General features: G+C 42.6%; 1 protein-coding gene across 2 annotated transcripts in view; it reads left to right on the top strand.

The window, feature by feature from the left end:
* The window catches only part of LOC103717076, a 36,918-nt gene that overhangs the window by 10,295 nt on the left and 11,431 nt on the right, over positions 1-15,192 (top strand). Inside the window, exon 10 of one of the 2 annotated variants that reach the window (XM_039119606.1) lies at positions 4,037-4,436. The exons of the other annotated variant lie outside the window; for it this stretch is intronic. Within the exon in view, the coding sequence (XP_038975534.1) occupies positions 4,037-4,074 (38 nt within the window). The 3' untranslated portion in view covers positions 4,075-4,436. Of the gene's footprint in view, positions 1-4,036; positions 4,437-15,192 lie in introns of those variants that run through there. 2 annotated transcript variants of the gene reach the window in all.

Here is a 15,192-nt window from a genome sequence, read left to right as displayed (position 1 = left end):
CAAGGATGGAAGCTCAAGCAACTTTATGGTATGTCATGTATCTTTCTCTTTTATCTAGTTTCTATGTTCTGACTAGATGGATGTATTTTAGAACAATCATATTGGTAAATCAAACAACCACAATCCTATAGGTTTTCTAAACATTTAGGATAAAACATGTTTTGAAGATCCATAATGCACCAACAGATTACTGGCATTACACATTTTTTCAACATACTTGTGACCTCTTTGTAGCATATGGAATCAGGGGTGACATTATCATGGTAGTATGAGAATCAGTTAGCAATAAGTTGACATAGTTTCAAAGGAGCATGTACCAAGTAAGAGTATATTGGATTCGACAGTATCTTAAGGGGGAACCAGGATGCAAGATTCTGTAAGGTGCTTGAGGACATTTTGTAGTTTGGGAATGCTCAGATGCCGACTAGGCTGGATCTCCTCCTAATAGAGTATCCATTTCTAGTTATGTATATTTGAGAGTGCCAAGGTCTTTGATATGAAAGAATTCATCAAGATGTAGCTTGCGAGAAGCAATACAAGAAGGGTAATCCCCGGTTATGATCATATCATCAAAATACACCAAGAGAGCAGTAAATCACTTCCCTTATACAACAATAAATAATGAATAATCAGCAGCAAATTGTTGAAACCTAATCTGCTTAAGAGTAATACATTTATTGAACTAGTTGCAAGATGCCTATTTTAGACGGTATAAAATTTATGGTGCTGACAAACTTGTGTCTCCCTCCTTCATGAAAAACCAGGTGGCAAGATCATATATACCTCTTTATGAAGATCCCCATGAAGGAATGCATTGTGTATGGTGCAAAAACCAACCTCGAACAGAATCGACAAGCACCGAAGGATGTCTTATTGCAGTTGATGCCTTCTATTTTATTCGCTAGAGAGATTTTTGGTACTTATATAGGACTAGGGAATCCAAATAATATTTTTCGGCTAACCTTTTTGGGTGAGGTTCTAGGTTGTTACAAATGATATCATAGTAGACCCGGTCCATGACCTATGTAGACTAGGAGATACTTTAGCACTGGCCTATTTGAGTTGGCCACGAGCTGATCGTGGTGTTTGTGATTGAATTTGAATGGACTTGGACCCTAGCGAGGACGCCAGGGCTTAAACGAGGGGGAGTATGTGAGAACTCGTGCAGGCATGTGTTTAGTCCCACGTCGGTTATTCGCCAGGGAGATCTTGCGTACTTATATAGGACTAAGGAGCCCAACTAATTACCTTCCGTCTAGCCTTTTTAGGTGATATTCGGGTTGTTACAAAGTATATTTTATTGCTACTAGTCGAGCCTTGTAGAGCTCAGCTAAGGCCTTGTATTTAATTTTATAGACCTATTTGCTACCAATAGGCTTCTTTCTAGGGGGGAGTTTCTCCAAGATCTAGGTGTTATTCTTCTCTAAATCTGCAACTTCTTGTGCCATGGCCTCTCACCAATTGGGATCTTTGATTGCTTGGGCAAAAGAAGATGGCTCATCACCTGAATAGATGGCGAAAGGAATTCAAAATGTGAAGGGGAAAATTTTCTGATGAGAGACATGATTAAAAATGGGGTTGGAGTTACTTGGGGAAGAATCATGGAGTGATGAGATGGCAATTGTAGCACTAGTAAGAGTTGAGCATACATAGTCGTTGAGGTATGAAGCTCTAGCATGGTTGTAATAGATCACCTTGGTGCTATTTTAGGTGGTTGGTGTGTAGGGACATTGATTGCTTATGGTGTCATGGTGGGTGCGGGGACTGATATGGTAATGATGGTGAGAATTTTGAGGTGACTTTAGGGGTGGCTGTTGTGCTTCTTGCAATTGCTTTGGGCACTTTCATATGGTGCAGCCTCTGCGGGCAACATGGGTGCTTGGGAGGCACTTGGATCATTTGTTTGAAATGGGAACTCATGCTCATAGAATATGACATCTCTAGAAGTAAAAGTCATTTTGGTATGAAGATCTTACATTCAGTAACCTCGCTTCCCATAGGGATATCCAACAAAAATGCAATGAGCAGCATGAGGAGCAAAGTTACTTTTGGGCAATCTATGGTTATGAGCGTAACACAATCAACCAAGCACATGTAGTAAGTCATAGTTTTGTGGTTTGGATAGAAGGACATCTGAAAAAATGGGTGCGGGAAGGCAATTTATGTCATCAAGAGTATCTGGCCTTAATGACAAATCTTCTAAAAGTCCTATTTTAGGCATGTTAGAATATCTCCCAAATCCTCTATTTTAGGTAGTCAATTATGCTATTTATTGTATAGATCCTATATATTAGGAAATAGAGGTAGGGGCACGTTTTGTACAGCTATAATAGCAAGAATAGCGTAAACTTTCTTGTACAGATAAACTTTCTTGTACAGATACTTCTCTATTTAAGAGAGGTATAATCGCATAATAGAGGTAGGTTCTTTTGACATTTTGGCATGGTATCAGAGCTATCTTGGAAATTTTTCTCTCTTATTGTGATTGTCTCGGTCTTGGAGTTCTTGGAGATTCTTGGTCTATTTTTTTTGGAGTTCTCTTGTGCGGCAGTTTCCTGGCATTATTTTGTGCGTGGGCTCTGTGGGGGTCTGTGCGATCCTTCTGGGCGTGGCGTCTGATTTTCTTGTGTGGAGTTCTGTGGAGTTGCTTTGTGCAGCAGTTTCTTAGAATTCTTTTGTGCTGAGGTGTTTTGTGCACTAGTTTCTTGAAGTTCTTGTTGCGATTAGCTGGATGTTCTGTGTGAAATCGGTTGACCCGGTGTGCTGGTATTCTTACAAGTTTCTTACACATCTTACAGTAGTTTTTTTATTATTCTTGTTGTCTCTGACTGTTATTATATCTGAGAGAGGAGAATCATTCTGTATTCGGTTCACGGGCAAAAACTACTTCATTTGGAAGTTTCAGTTTGAAATCTTGGTCAAAGGCAAGGAGTTATGGGGACATATTGATGGTTCCACAAAGTGTGACGGAAGTGTTGCTGACAAGACGTCATGGAAAACAAAAGATGCAAGAGTTATGTCTTGGATCATTGGCTCTATGGAGCCCCACATTATTCTTAGTCTGCATCCCTACAAAATGGCTAAGGGTATGTGGGACTATCTGAAGAAGGTTTACCATCAAGATAATTCTGCTCGACGTTTTCAATTGGAGTTTGAGCTTGCTGGTTATTCATAAGGAAGTCGGTGCATTCAGAATACCACTTTGTTTTTCTGAATCTTTGGACTAAATATTCTACTCTCATATATAGCAAGGTGCCATCTGAATTCCCTGCTGTAATTCAAGAAATCCATGAGACTAGCAAGAGGGATCAATTTTTCATGAAGTTGCTGCCAGAGTATAAGGTTACACGCTCTAATCTTATGAATCGTGATCCTCCACCTTCGTTGGACTTCTGTTTAGGTGAGCTTCTAAGAGAGGAGCAACACATAAGGACTCAGGTAGCCATGGAGCAGCAAGCTTCCTCAAGTGGGCCTCTGAATGTTGCTTATGATGTGCAAGGAAAGAGTAAAGGCCGTGACATGCGATCATTTCAGTGCTATAGCTGCAAGGAGTATGGGTATATTGAACGAGATTGTACAAAGAAGTTCTGTAATTATTGCAAAAAGAATGGGCATATCATCATTGCATGTTCTATTCAACCTCCCGTGCTCACTGTTGATGCCTCATCCTCGTCCACTCCAGCCTCCACAGGTGCTGTAACTCCCGAGATGATTCAGCAAATGATCATCTCTGCTTTCTTTGCCTTAGGCATCTTAGGTAATCGCAAACCTTGGTACTTTGATTCTGCTGCTTCAAACCACATGACATCTTCGCCAACTATCGTTACACATGTCAAACTGTATGATGGTAACCTTCTTATTCACACAGCTAATGGGAGTGCTTTGCCCATTACTGCTGTTGGAAACTTGAACCCTACCTTGGATAATGTTTTTGTTTCTTCTGAGTTATCCACTAATCTCCTTTTCGTTGGACAATTGGTGGAAAACAATTATGATGTTCACTTTTCAGTTTTCACCTACTGGTTGTATTGTGCAGGATCGAGTGTCAGGGATGTTGATCGTGAAGGGGCCTAAAGTGGGTCGTTTGTTTCTGCCATACAAAACCATTCCTCTGGCGATGTCTTGTTCCTTTTCTGCTATTTGTATCAATTCACCGCATGTATTAGAATATTATGCTCTGATTCTGGTGGTGAATATATGTCAAATGAGTTTCATGATTTTCTTCAGCCAAAGGGGATTCGTTCGCAGCGGTCTTATCCTTACACACCTCAACAAAATGGTGTGGCTGAACAAAAGAATCGTCATCTCCTTAATGTGGTTCACACATTATTTTTGGAGTCTTCCATTCCGTTACACTTTTTGGGTAAGGCCCTTTCTACAGCCGTTTATTTGATAAATCACCTTCCTTCCCCTACTTTACAGCATGATTCTCCTTATTTCCGTCTTTATCGTCGTCATCCTGATATGCTAATTTGCATACGTTTGGTTGTATATGTTTTGTTCCTCCCCCTCCTGAGCGTACTAAACTTACTGTCAATTGGTCAAATGTGCTTTCCTCGGTTATGCTATGTCTCAGAAGGGATTCCTATGCTTTGATCCCTCTTCGCAGCGTCTCCACATTTCTCGGAACGTGGTCTTCTTTGAGTCTCATGCTGACCCTTCTTCGTCTATAGTCTGTTTACCGGATTTTTCAGCTTCGGAGAATGAGATCTCGGACTCCGCTTGGTTCAAGATTGGTTTTATGTATGCGCGATGATGCCCGCAAAACACTCTTCTTGATGTCCCTCCAACGCCTTCTCCACCTTTGTCCGATCACACTCTGGCACCTGATTCTTTACGACGCTCCACACGGCCCTCACAGCCCCCTGATCGGTATGGTTTTCCATCTACAGACATACCTCATGTTTCTCTTTCCACTACTCTAACTACCACCACTATTCCTTCCTGTTATAACCAAGCAGTGCAGCATGAGTGTTGGCAGCAGGCTATGCAGGATGAATTATGTGCTCTTGAGGAGAATCAGACATGGGAAGTGGTGCCTTGTCCTCCTATTGTGAAGCTTATTGGATGCAAGTGTGTGTATTTGGTGAAATTGCATCCAGATGATCTTTGGATCGCTATAAGGCACGTCTGGTTGCACTTATGGAATTGATTATGAGACGTTTTCTCCTGTTGCCAAGATGACCATGGTTCGGACACTTTTAGCCATTGCTGCTTCTCAGTCTTGGCCGCTCCACTAAATGGACGTGAAGAATGCATTTCTTCATGGTGATCTCAAAGAAGTTTATATGTGGCTTCCATCTGGTCTTTACAGCTCTTCTCCGGAGCATCTCTGCCGGTTGAAACGATCTTTATATGGCTTGAACCAAGCCTCTAGAGCATGGTTTGAAAAGTTTCGGTCTACATTGAGGAAACTTTCTTTTGTTTAGAGCCGCTATAACTCCTTGTTTCTTCATACTACTTCGGAGGGTAATGTATTCTTACTGGTTTATGTTGATGACATCATTATCACCGGCACTAACTCGGCTATGATTGGTCAGTTTCAGAAGTCCTTAAGTGCCTCTTTCCATATGAAGGACTTGGGTCCTCTCACCTACTTTCTGGGTTTGGAAGTACATTGGACTTCCACGGGAGTTTTCTTGAATCAGCATAAGTACATGACCGATCTTATTTCTCTTGCTGGTTTTGCTGATGCTACACCTGTGGATACACCGATGGAGATCAATCTTAAGTTGCCTAAGGAAGAAGGGGACCTTTTGCCTGATCCTACTCTCTGTCGAAAGTTAGTTGGCAGCAGGGTCTGCTGAACCGACCTGTACCGGTCGGTTCAGCCCGAACCGGACCGGTACCGACTGGCACCGGTCCGGTTCCGAGGTATAAAACGGTTCCGACCCATATTGGGTCGGAACCGTTCGGTTTAATGCTTAAACCGGTGCGAACCGAGGTATATACTCGAATCAGAGCGAACCGCTCGGTTCGCACCGGTATGAGATTGAACCGTGGGCCAGAGGCACTTTCAAAGTGCCGCTTTGTGCGGCACTTCAATCGAAAGTGCCGCTTTGTGCGGCACTTCAATCGAAAGTGCCAGTGCGGCACTTCGAAAGTGCCGTGCTGTGGCTCACAGTGGCACTTTTCAAAGTGCCACAGTGCCTCAAGCCCTCAACGGTTGGCTATAAAAGCCGACCGAATGCTTAGGTGAAGTATTTTGCAGAGAGAGAGGAGGAGGAAAAGAAGAGAAAGGCAAAGACAGGCATGAAAAAAAATTAGAAAGGTCGGAGAGCGTCGTTTTTCTTGAAGAAAAATCCAGCAAAAACTAAATAAGGTAAAATTTCTTTCTCCAACATTGTTTTTTTAATATTTCATTTAAATTGCTTAAAAAAATTAAGTCAAAAATTGCCAAAAAATAGAAAATGATTCAATGATTCCATTTCGTCTTGAATTTTTTATATGTTGTCGATATATGGACGATGTTAATGGTGACATTAACTTTTGTTTTTACAGAATTTATATAATTTAAAATTTAATTAAAAAATTTAAACATTAATTTTTAATTGCAAAAAAATAAAAATTGAAAAAAATTAATGTGGTTGTAGGAATGGAGCCGTCAAGGAGAGGGCAATCCCAAGAGCGTAATATTGGCTGGGAGCATGGGAAGATGCTCGGTGAATGGCACCAGTTTCAGTGCAATTATTGCCACAAGTGCTTCAAAGGAGGAATAACCAGATTAAAGCAGCACTTAGCCGGTAATTCTCGTGAGATATCTGCATGCTCGGAGTGCCCACCGAGCACCCGTCAGCTGATGAGGAAAAACCTCGCTGAGATCAAAGCAGCTAAGGAGAGAGCTGCCAAGCAGAAAGTGGAGGTGGAACGCCAAGCTGCAGAAGCACCTTTCTATCACTTGATGGAGTCACAGGAGGTCGAGGGTCCAGATGAGGAGGCACAGATCCAGGCTGCCATGCGGGCGAGTCTGGATGATCGGTGGCAGCAGGAGGAGGTGGCGAGGCATCGGGCTTGATTTGGATCCTCGTTTTTCGAGTCGGGCGCCGGTTCTGGTGGAAGCAGACAAGATCCAGAGTTTCAAAGGACAACCTCAGTCAGAGGGCGAGGGCAGAGGACGTAGCCGGATTGCATCTATCCTGGGTGGTTTTGGTGGCCGAAAGAAGTCTTCCGGAGGGATTCCACCAGGTGCGTCAATCCATGATGTAGATCCGCATGCCTTCCCCAGGAGAGATTCGAAGTAGCAAAGGGTAGGCACAATGTGGAAGGAGAAGAAGAAGGATATGTGGCGAGCTATTGGATCCTGGTTCCACTTCAGCCACATTCCAGCGAATGCTGCAGATAATACATACTACAAGTCTGCCATTTCTGCCATACAGTATGCCGGTCTCGATGTCGATCCTCCAGGTCCGAGGGACATCTACGGTGAGCTTCTTGACAACAATAAGGAGGAGCTAGAGAATTGGATTGGCTCATATAAGAGCAAGTGGCCCACATATGGGCTCACTCTGATGTGTGATGGTTGGACCGGTCCGACAAAGTGGGCCATCATCAACTTTCTAACATACTGTGATACGAAGACCTTCTTCCACAAGTCAGTTGATGCTTCAGATAAGGTGCACAACGCCTCATACATCCTCAGACTTATGGAGGAGGTGATTGATCAAATTGGAGAGGAGAATATCGTGCAGGTCGTCACTGATAACGGGCCGCAATATAAGTTGGCCGGGCAGGTCTTGATGGAGTGGCGACCATAAATTTTCTGGACCCCATGTGCTGTACATTGCATCGACCTCATCCTGATGGACATTGGAAAGATTTGTAGGGTGCAACATACGGTGGAGATAGCCCAACGCATCACCAGGTATATTTATAGCCATACTTGAATTCTTTCATTAATGAGAAAGTATGCAGGAGGAGAAATTCTTAGACCAGGAGTCACACGGTTTGCTACGAATTACATTGCACTTGATAGCCTTATCGAGAAGAAAAGAGCCCTACGTCAGATGTTTGTCAGTCCCGAGTGGCAGGAAAGTAGATATGCCCAGGCCGGCATTGAAGGAAGCAGAATGGAAGACTTGGTAAACAGGCAGTCATTCTGGCAGCGGGCCAATGCGATAGTCAAGGCTATCAAACCATTATATCAAGTGTTGCGGGCCGTGGATAGTGAGAGGTACCCCCAGATGGACTTTTTGTATCACATGATGGAGAAGGCAAAGGCTCAGATCATGGAGGCAGATGTAGCCCATGCTCAGGAGTACATCGACATCATTGAGCAGCGGTGGGGAGCCCAAATGGGTAGGAAATTGCATCTAGCAGGTAAGCGATAATATTGATAATTATACTGTTTGATATATTTGTATAATTATACTAAGATGGTGTCATCTATGTGCAGCATATTATCTGAATCCTCGGTTTCAGTAGAGTGTGGAATTGGTATGGATGATGAACTTCTTCATGCTCTGCGTAATATTATTTATAAGATGGAGCCTGATCCAGAAGTCGCCGCGTCATGTATAGAAGAGGTAACTATGATTTAGTAACATATGTAAATATATCAGATCTTATATTATTGACATACTACAACAAACTTCTTTCCACAGACCAAATTATTTAGAGGGGGCAGCTATAGCTTTGGATAGCGACCAGCTGTCGTGAGCAAGACAACTATGAATCCAGATGCAATACAAATCTGCAAGACACCTCTGCATCTGAATTATCTTCAACTATGAGGCCATCATATATGTAAAATGTAATTATCTTCAATATTTTTGCAGCTGAATGGTGGATTCATTTTGGCGGATCCGCAAAAAATCTTAAGCGGATAGCTATCCGGATCCTCTCCCAAACGGTCTCCTCGAGTGGCTGTGAGCGCAACTGGTCCACCTTCGGCCTCGTCCACAGCAAACAGAGGAACCGTTTGACACAAAAGCGCCTCAACGACCTAGTTTATGTGCACTACAATCTGCGGTTGAGGCTAAAATGCATTCAGGAGGAAGTGAAGCTCAAGTATGCAGATCCCATCTATAGGACTTTTACAGATGATGATGATAATCCTATGCTCGACTGGCTTGCGGCCCAGCAGCACGAGCCTGAGCTTGATGAGCCAGGATCGCCTCGACGACCAGCCAGCATCATAGCCACCGAGGCTATGGTCGATCCACAGCAATGGGCTGAGCGCAACATTCCACGCACTCCTACAGCTGATATGACGTGGCTAGAGGGGAGCCAATCACCGCATAACTGGTACGATGCTCCCGTTCAGAGAGATGATCCTCTCATGCGCGGACGAGGACGCTCTAGTACCCAGTCGACTCGATCAGGAGGGCGTCAATCCCAATAAAGAAGAAAAGGAAAGGAAAGGGCCCCAATGGAGAGTGTCGAGGAGGAGACTTGGACCAGCAGCGATGAAGGTTCTGGTGGTGATGGATTTACTTGCCATGGAGGAAATGGAGGACAGTATGATACTACTTATGAGACAGCCGGAGGAAGATTTAAGATACATCAGTGAGTCTCAGTTTACGCATGCTACACAAGATACGGATCACGGTAGGCCATCTGATATAGGCCGGTCGGATACCATTGCATATCGAAGAAGAGCTCCTCGAGGTCGTTCAAGAGGCCAGGATGCAGCTGCAGATGACCTCCCATGTGGAGTCAGATCCATTGATGTATCAAGTTCCGAGTCTTCCTATTATCCGCGGCCTCAGCCAGCCTATGGATATGGTGCATCGGAGTCATCTTCCGGTGGCTACTATCCTGCGCAGCCCGGAGGGTCTTACGGGTCGGATTTTGGTGCCGGCATATTCGGATGGGCCCCTTATCAAGACACTTCTCAGAGCCAGAGCTTCAGCGAGAGATCCGAGAGTTTTTATGACCCGACGCGCATTCCTCGAGGATTGAGCATACAAGACTACAATGCCGCTTGGTTAGAGGGATGGGTTGATCTGCCTCCATATTATGCTGATGATCCAGATATTGACGAGAAGCATCGCCACTCAACCCAATTTTAGATATCCGAGAGTGCTTTAAATGTATGTAATTGATTGTATCTTAATTTGAAAATATTTTATATTCTTCATCTCATTATTTGAATCATTTGGAAGTAATAAGTTGCATCATCTAGTTTTAACCTTAAATCTAAACATAAAAACATCAAAAAAAAATCCAAAAGTGAAAGAACTCCAAAAAAAAAAATGACGATGGGGTCGAAACCAGGCCGAATGTGCCCTATCGGTACAGTACCGGTTCGGCTCGGTTCGGCATCGGTACCGTACCGTTACCGAAGCCGACCGGTACGTCGGTACCATCGGTACCACGAACCTTGGTTGGCAGCGTGGTTTATTTGACTACTACACGCCCAGACATTGCCTTTGTTGTTCAGCAAGTGAGCCACTTCCTCACTACTTGGCATCTTCACATGGCTGCAATTCGTCGTATCATTCGATATCTTCAGGGGACATCCTCTCGAGGCTTATTCTTTCCATCTGGTTCTCCCCTCACCTTGATAGCTTATTGTGATGCTGACTGGGCTGGTTGTTCTGGACACGACGTTCTACCACTGGCTGGTACATGTTTCTTGGTAATGCACTGATTTTTTGGAAAGCCAAAAAACAAGATGTGGTCTCTAAGTCCTCACCTTGACAGCTTATTGTGATGCTGATTGGGCTGGTTGTCCTGAACACGACGTTCTACCACTGGCTGGTACATGTTTCTTGGTAATGCACTAATTTTTTGGAAAGCCAAAAAACAAGATGTGGTCTCTAAGTCCTCAACCGAGGCTGAATACCGTGCTATGTCTCTTGCTGGTGCCGAGATTGTTTGGCTTTGCGGACTTCTTGCTGAGCTTGGTTTTGCTCAATTAAGTCCTACTCCTCTTCATGCAGATAACACTAGTGCCATTTAGATTGCAGCCAATCCAGTTTATCACGAGCTTACTAAGCACATTGAAGTTGACTGCCATTACATTCAGGAGGCTTGTGAAAACCGTGACATTTCACTTCTGCATGTTTTCATTGATCTCCAGCTTGCGGAGGTCCTTACCAAAGCCTTGTTTGTCAACGACATTAGTTCTTGATTAGCAAATTGCTTCTGATTGATCTTTCAGTATCATTTTGAGGGGGGGGTGTCATCAAGAGTATCTGGCCTTAACGACAAATCTTCTAGAAGTCCTATTTTAGGCATGTTAGAATATCTTCCAGATTCTCTATTTTAGGTAGTCAATTATGCAATTTATTGTATAGTTCCTATATATTAGGAAATAGAGGTAGGCGCACGTTTTGTACAGCAAGAATAGTAAGAATAGCATAAACTTTCTTGTACATATAAACTTCCTTGTACAAATACTTCTTTATTTAAGAGAGGCATAATCGGATGATGGAGGCAGGTTCTTTCGACATTTTGGCAATTTATGAGGTAGGTAGCAGTAAGAATGCATTCATCCCAAAAAGAGATTGGTAAATTAATGGTAGGTAGTAGTAAGAATACATTCATCCTAAAAAGAGATTGGTAAATTAATTTGAAAACACAGTGCATGAGCAACCTCTAGAAGGTTTTGATGTTTGCATTCCGCTGTGCTATTCTATTGTGGGGTATTGTCACATGTTTTTTTATGAATAATACCATTTTGGCAAAGAAGGTTTGCATAGCAGGAGTAAACTTAGCTCCATTATTAATCCTAATTTGTCTGACTTGATAATGAAATTGTGGTTGAATTGTGGTTTCAAATCCTTGCGGGGCATTCTGCAAGACGTCGAGATGGGGTACAATCCCACGTATCGGGACAGGATTGTCTGGTCATCATCTCAACATCTTGATTGGTGCATCCCGTGACATCTCCTATCTCAAGTATCAGGACGGTCGGGATGACGACACATCCCGTTCCTAGAAAAAATTGGGTTGGCCCTGCCCCATGGGATTTAAAACCTTCATTTGAACCATAGCACAAAAGGCAATAGAAAAGTAATAGGCTTCTCCTAAAGTAAACAAGAAGAGTGAAGAAAATCATCAACAACTGTTAAAAATTAGTATGCCCCCACTATGTGAAGGAGTTTGATATCCACCCCAAGTATCACAATGAATTAAGGTAAAACATGAAGTGCTTTTATTACTACTCAGAATAATGATTTCCGATATGTTTGGAATGATGACAAGCATCACAGCGTAGACTAAAATCATTAATCATATCCTTGGACATGCTAGGAATTTTCGACAAATGATCCAAGGAAAGATGTCCAAGCTTCATGCCATAATAAAGACGAAGGCTTACAAGGAGGTGAAGCTCTTGGTGCTAGTGGTGGGCAAAGTGGTATACACATTATATCAAGGTCAGCCGAACCAGTACTGGGGTCCATATCGTACCGAACCGGTTCACGGACCGGCACACCCATTTTTTTTGGAGTTTTCAAAAGGTTTAATTGGCAATTACTCTTTTTGAACTTTTGCAATGAATATAAGTTTAATTTGATGTTTTTTTTATGTTTTCTTGATATTTTTTTGATTTTTTTATGTTTCTATGATTCCGGTTTAATGTAGCTGATGCATCTTATTATTTTAAAATGATACAAATCATAAAATGAACAATATAAAATATTCCCAAATCAAGTAGTGACATAAAAATTAAAAAATAATACAATCAATTATATACATTTAAAGTCCAACATATATACTGATATCTAAAATTGGGTCGAGTAGCGATGCCTTTCGTAGATATCTAGATCATTAGCATAGTTAGGAGGCACATTAGCCCGCTTCTTTAACCAAGCGGCGTAATCTTATATGTTCATCCCATAAGGAACGCACGTCGGGTTATAAGCACTTTTGGATCTCTCGCTGAAGCTCTGACTTTGAGAGGCATCCTCTGGCTACTGATACAGCTATAGAGGGGCCCATCTGAATATGCTGGCAGCAAAATTCGACCCATAAGATGCTCCAAACTGTGTAGGGTAGTAGCCATTAGAGGTGTCTCAGACAAACCATATTCATATCTGTATCCATATGGGTCATTGGCTGTGGATAATAGGATCCAGTATACAACTCGAAATCTGATACGTCTATGAATTCTACTCCACGTGTGAGGGCCTAATTCGAGCCCTATCTGTCCACCTCATCCTGCTGCCCCTGATCATCTAGGCTCGCCTGTATGGCAGTCTGAATTCGTGCCTCGTTATCCGGAGCAGATGTCTACTCTGACTCTGTAGATTGATAAGAAGGTGGCTCTGCCGCTCGATGGTCTACCTCTGCCTTCGGATTCTTAGAATCTGCTCTACTACTTTCTTTTGACTCTTTGAGTGAAGCACTTGGATGAAGAAAATTAGGGCACTTGTCTTTTTTGTGTAAGCTTTGATATTTTGCAAAAGAATGCTTTCTCTGATGAATAGTGTCATTTTAAATAGTTTTCCTCATCCATTGGACACTCCCCATTGGTTAGATTTCAAAAACTAGCCGTTACTTACTGTTAGGAGGACAAAAAGTACTTCTGCAGAACTAGCCGTTATGCTTCTGCCCGTGCTGGGGTCGACCCAACCTTTCCTGGGGTCGACTCAAACTACTGTTCATCAGACTTGGGGTCGACCCAACTTTCACTGGGGTTGACCCAACTTTCACTGGGGTCGACTCATGCTACATTGGGGTCGGCCCTCTCAGGAAACACAGAACCTTATATTTTAGCCGTTTTTCACTAGGGTCGACTCAACTCTTTTTGGGTCGACTCAAGGTTCAGTGGGGTCGACTCAAGTTCCATTGGGGTCGACCCTCTCAGGGATTCCAGAGACCCAGTTTTGAATGACACAGCCTTGGGATCGACTCAAGGTGGGGTCGACTCAAGTTACATTGGGGTCAACCCTCTTAGAGATTCCAGAGACTTGTTTTCTTGAGGCTTGAAGATGGGGTCGACTCAAGCAAACTTGGGGTCGACTCAACTACTGTTCATCCGTGCCATTTTTGCAGAAGTGTGCCAGATGGTTCCATGATGTGCTGGGGTCGACTCCATCAATCTTGGGGTCGACTCATTCCACACTTTGCTGCAACTTAAGGTTAGATTCATCCGTATAATCAATGAAATATGCTTCAAGCATTTTTGAATGTACGCCATGGTATTGCTACATACTCTTTAACAATGAAAATTACTATTGTCCCCTTAAGAGTACGTTTCATTTAAAACTTTGCCGAATTAGAATTTAGAATTCACTATCTTCTTTCTATCGCAAATTTTATCTCATTATTAATTATTGAAATACATCTTGATCTCATTCTTTTAATGTACCGAGAGTGACGAACTCAGTAATGATGTATCAAATTAACTTGTAATATTTAATTAGATATTTCCTTAATGGTTGTGTTAATTATTAAAATAACACTATCATTCTCAACATGAAATCGGGACCACGGTGGACGATCTGGTAGAGTCCGCGAGAATACAATTGCATATAGAAGACGGGCTCTTCGAAGTCATTTAGGAGGACACGATGCAGCTACAGATGACCTCGCACGTAGAGTAGGATTTATAGACATATCAGGTTTCGAGTCATATACTGGATCTTATTATCCGCAGCCACAGACAACTTATGACCCATACGGATACGAATATGGATATGTTGCGTCTGAGGCATCTTCTGGTTGCTACTATCCTACGCAGTCCGAAGCATTTCACGAGTCGGATTTTGTTGCCAGTATATTCGAATAGGCCCCTCTACAGTCGTATCATCAGTTGGAGGACACCTCTCAGAGCCAGAGTTTCAGCTAGAGTGCTTATAACCCGACGCGCGTTCCTCATGGGATGAACATATAAGATTACACACCGCTTGGTTAGAGAGGTGGGTTGATGTGCCTCTTGATTATGCTAATAATTTGGATATCTATGAGAGGCATCGCAAGTTGATCCTATTTTAGATACCAGTATGTATGTTGGACTTTAAAAATATGTAATTGATTGTATCTTGATTTGAGAATATTTTATATTCATTTTATGATTTGTATCATTTTAAAGCAATAAGATGCATCATCTAGGGTAAACTGGTACCATAGAAATATCAAAAAACATCAAGAAAACATCATGTTAGACTTAAATTCATAGCAAAAGTTCGAAAAGAGAGAACTACAAAAAAAAATAGGCAGTGCCGGCACACCTTATCGGTTTGGCTGTTTCGGTTCGGCCTGAACCGAGCTAGTACCAAATCGTATCGGGTGCCGACCGAT

The sequence above is a fragment of the Phoenix dactylifera genome, unplaced genomic scaffold (genome assembly GCF_009389715.1).
Source record: "Phoenix dactylifera cultivar Barhee BC4 unplaced genomic scaffold, palm_55x_up_171113_PBpolish2nd_filt_p 000581F, whole genome shotgun sequence".
In the NCBI taxonomy this organism is placed as follows: domain Eukaryota; kingdom Viridiplantae; phylum Streptophyta; class Magnoliopsida; order Arecales; family Arecaceae; genus Phoenix; species Phoenix dactylifera.
The sequence above is the reverse complement of the archived record's forward strand: the minus strand, read 5'-3'. Positions and strand labels throughout refer to the sequence as shown.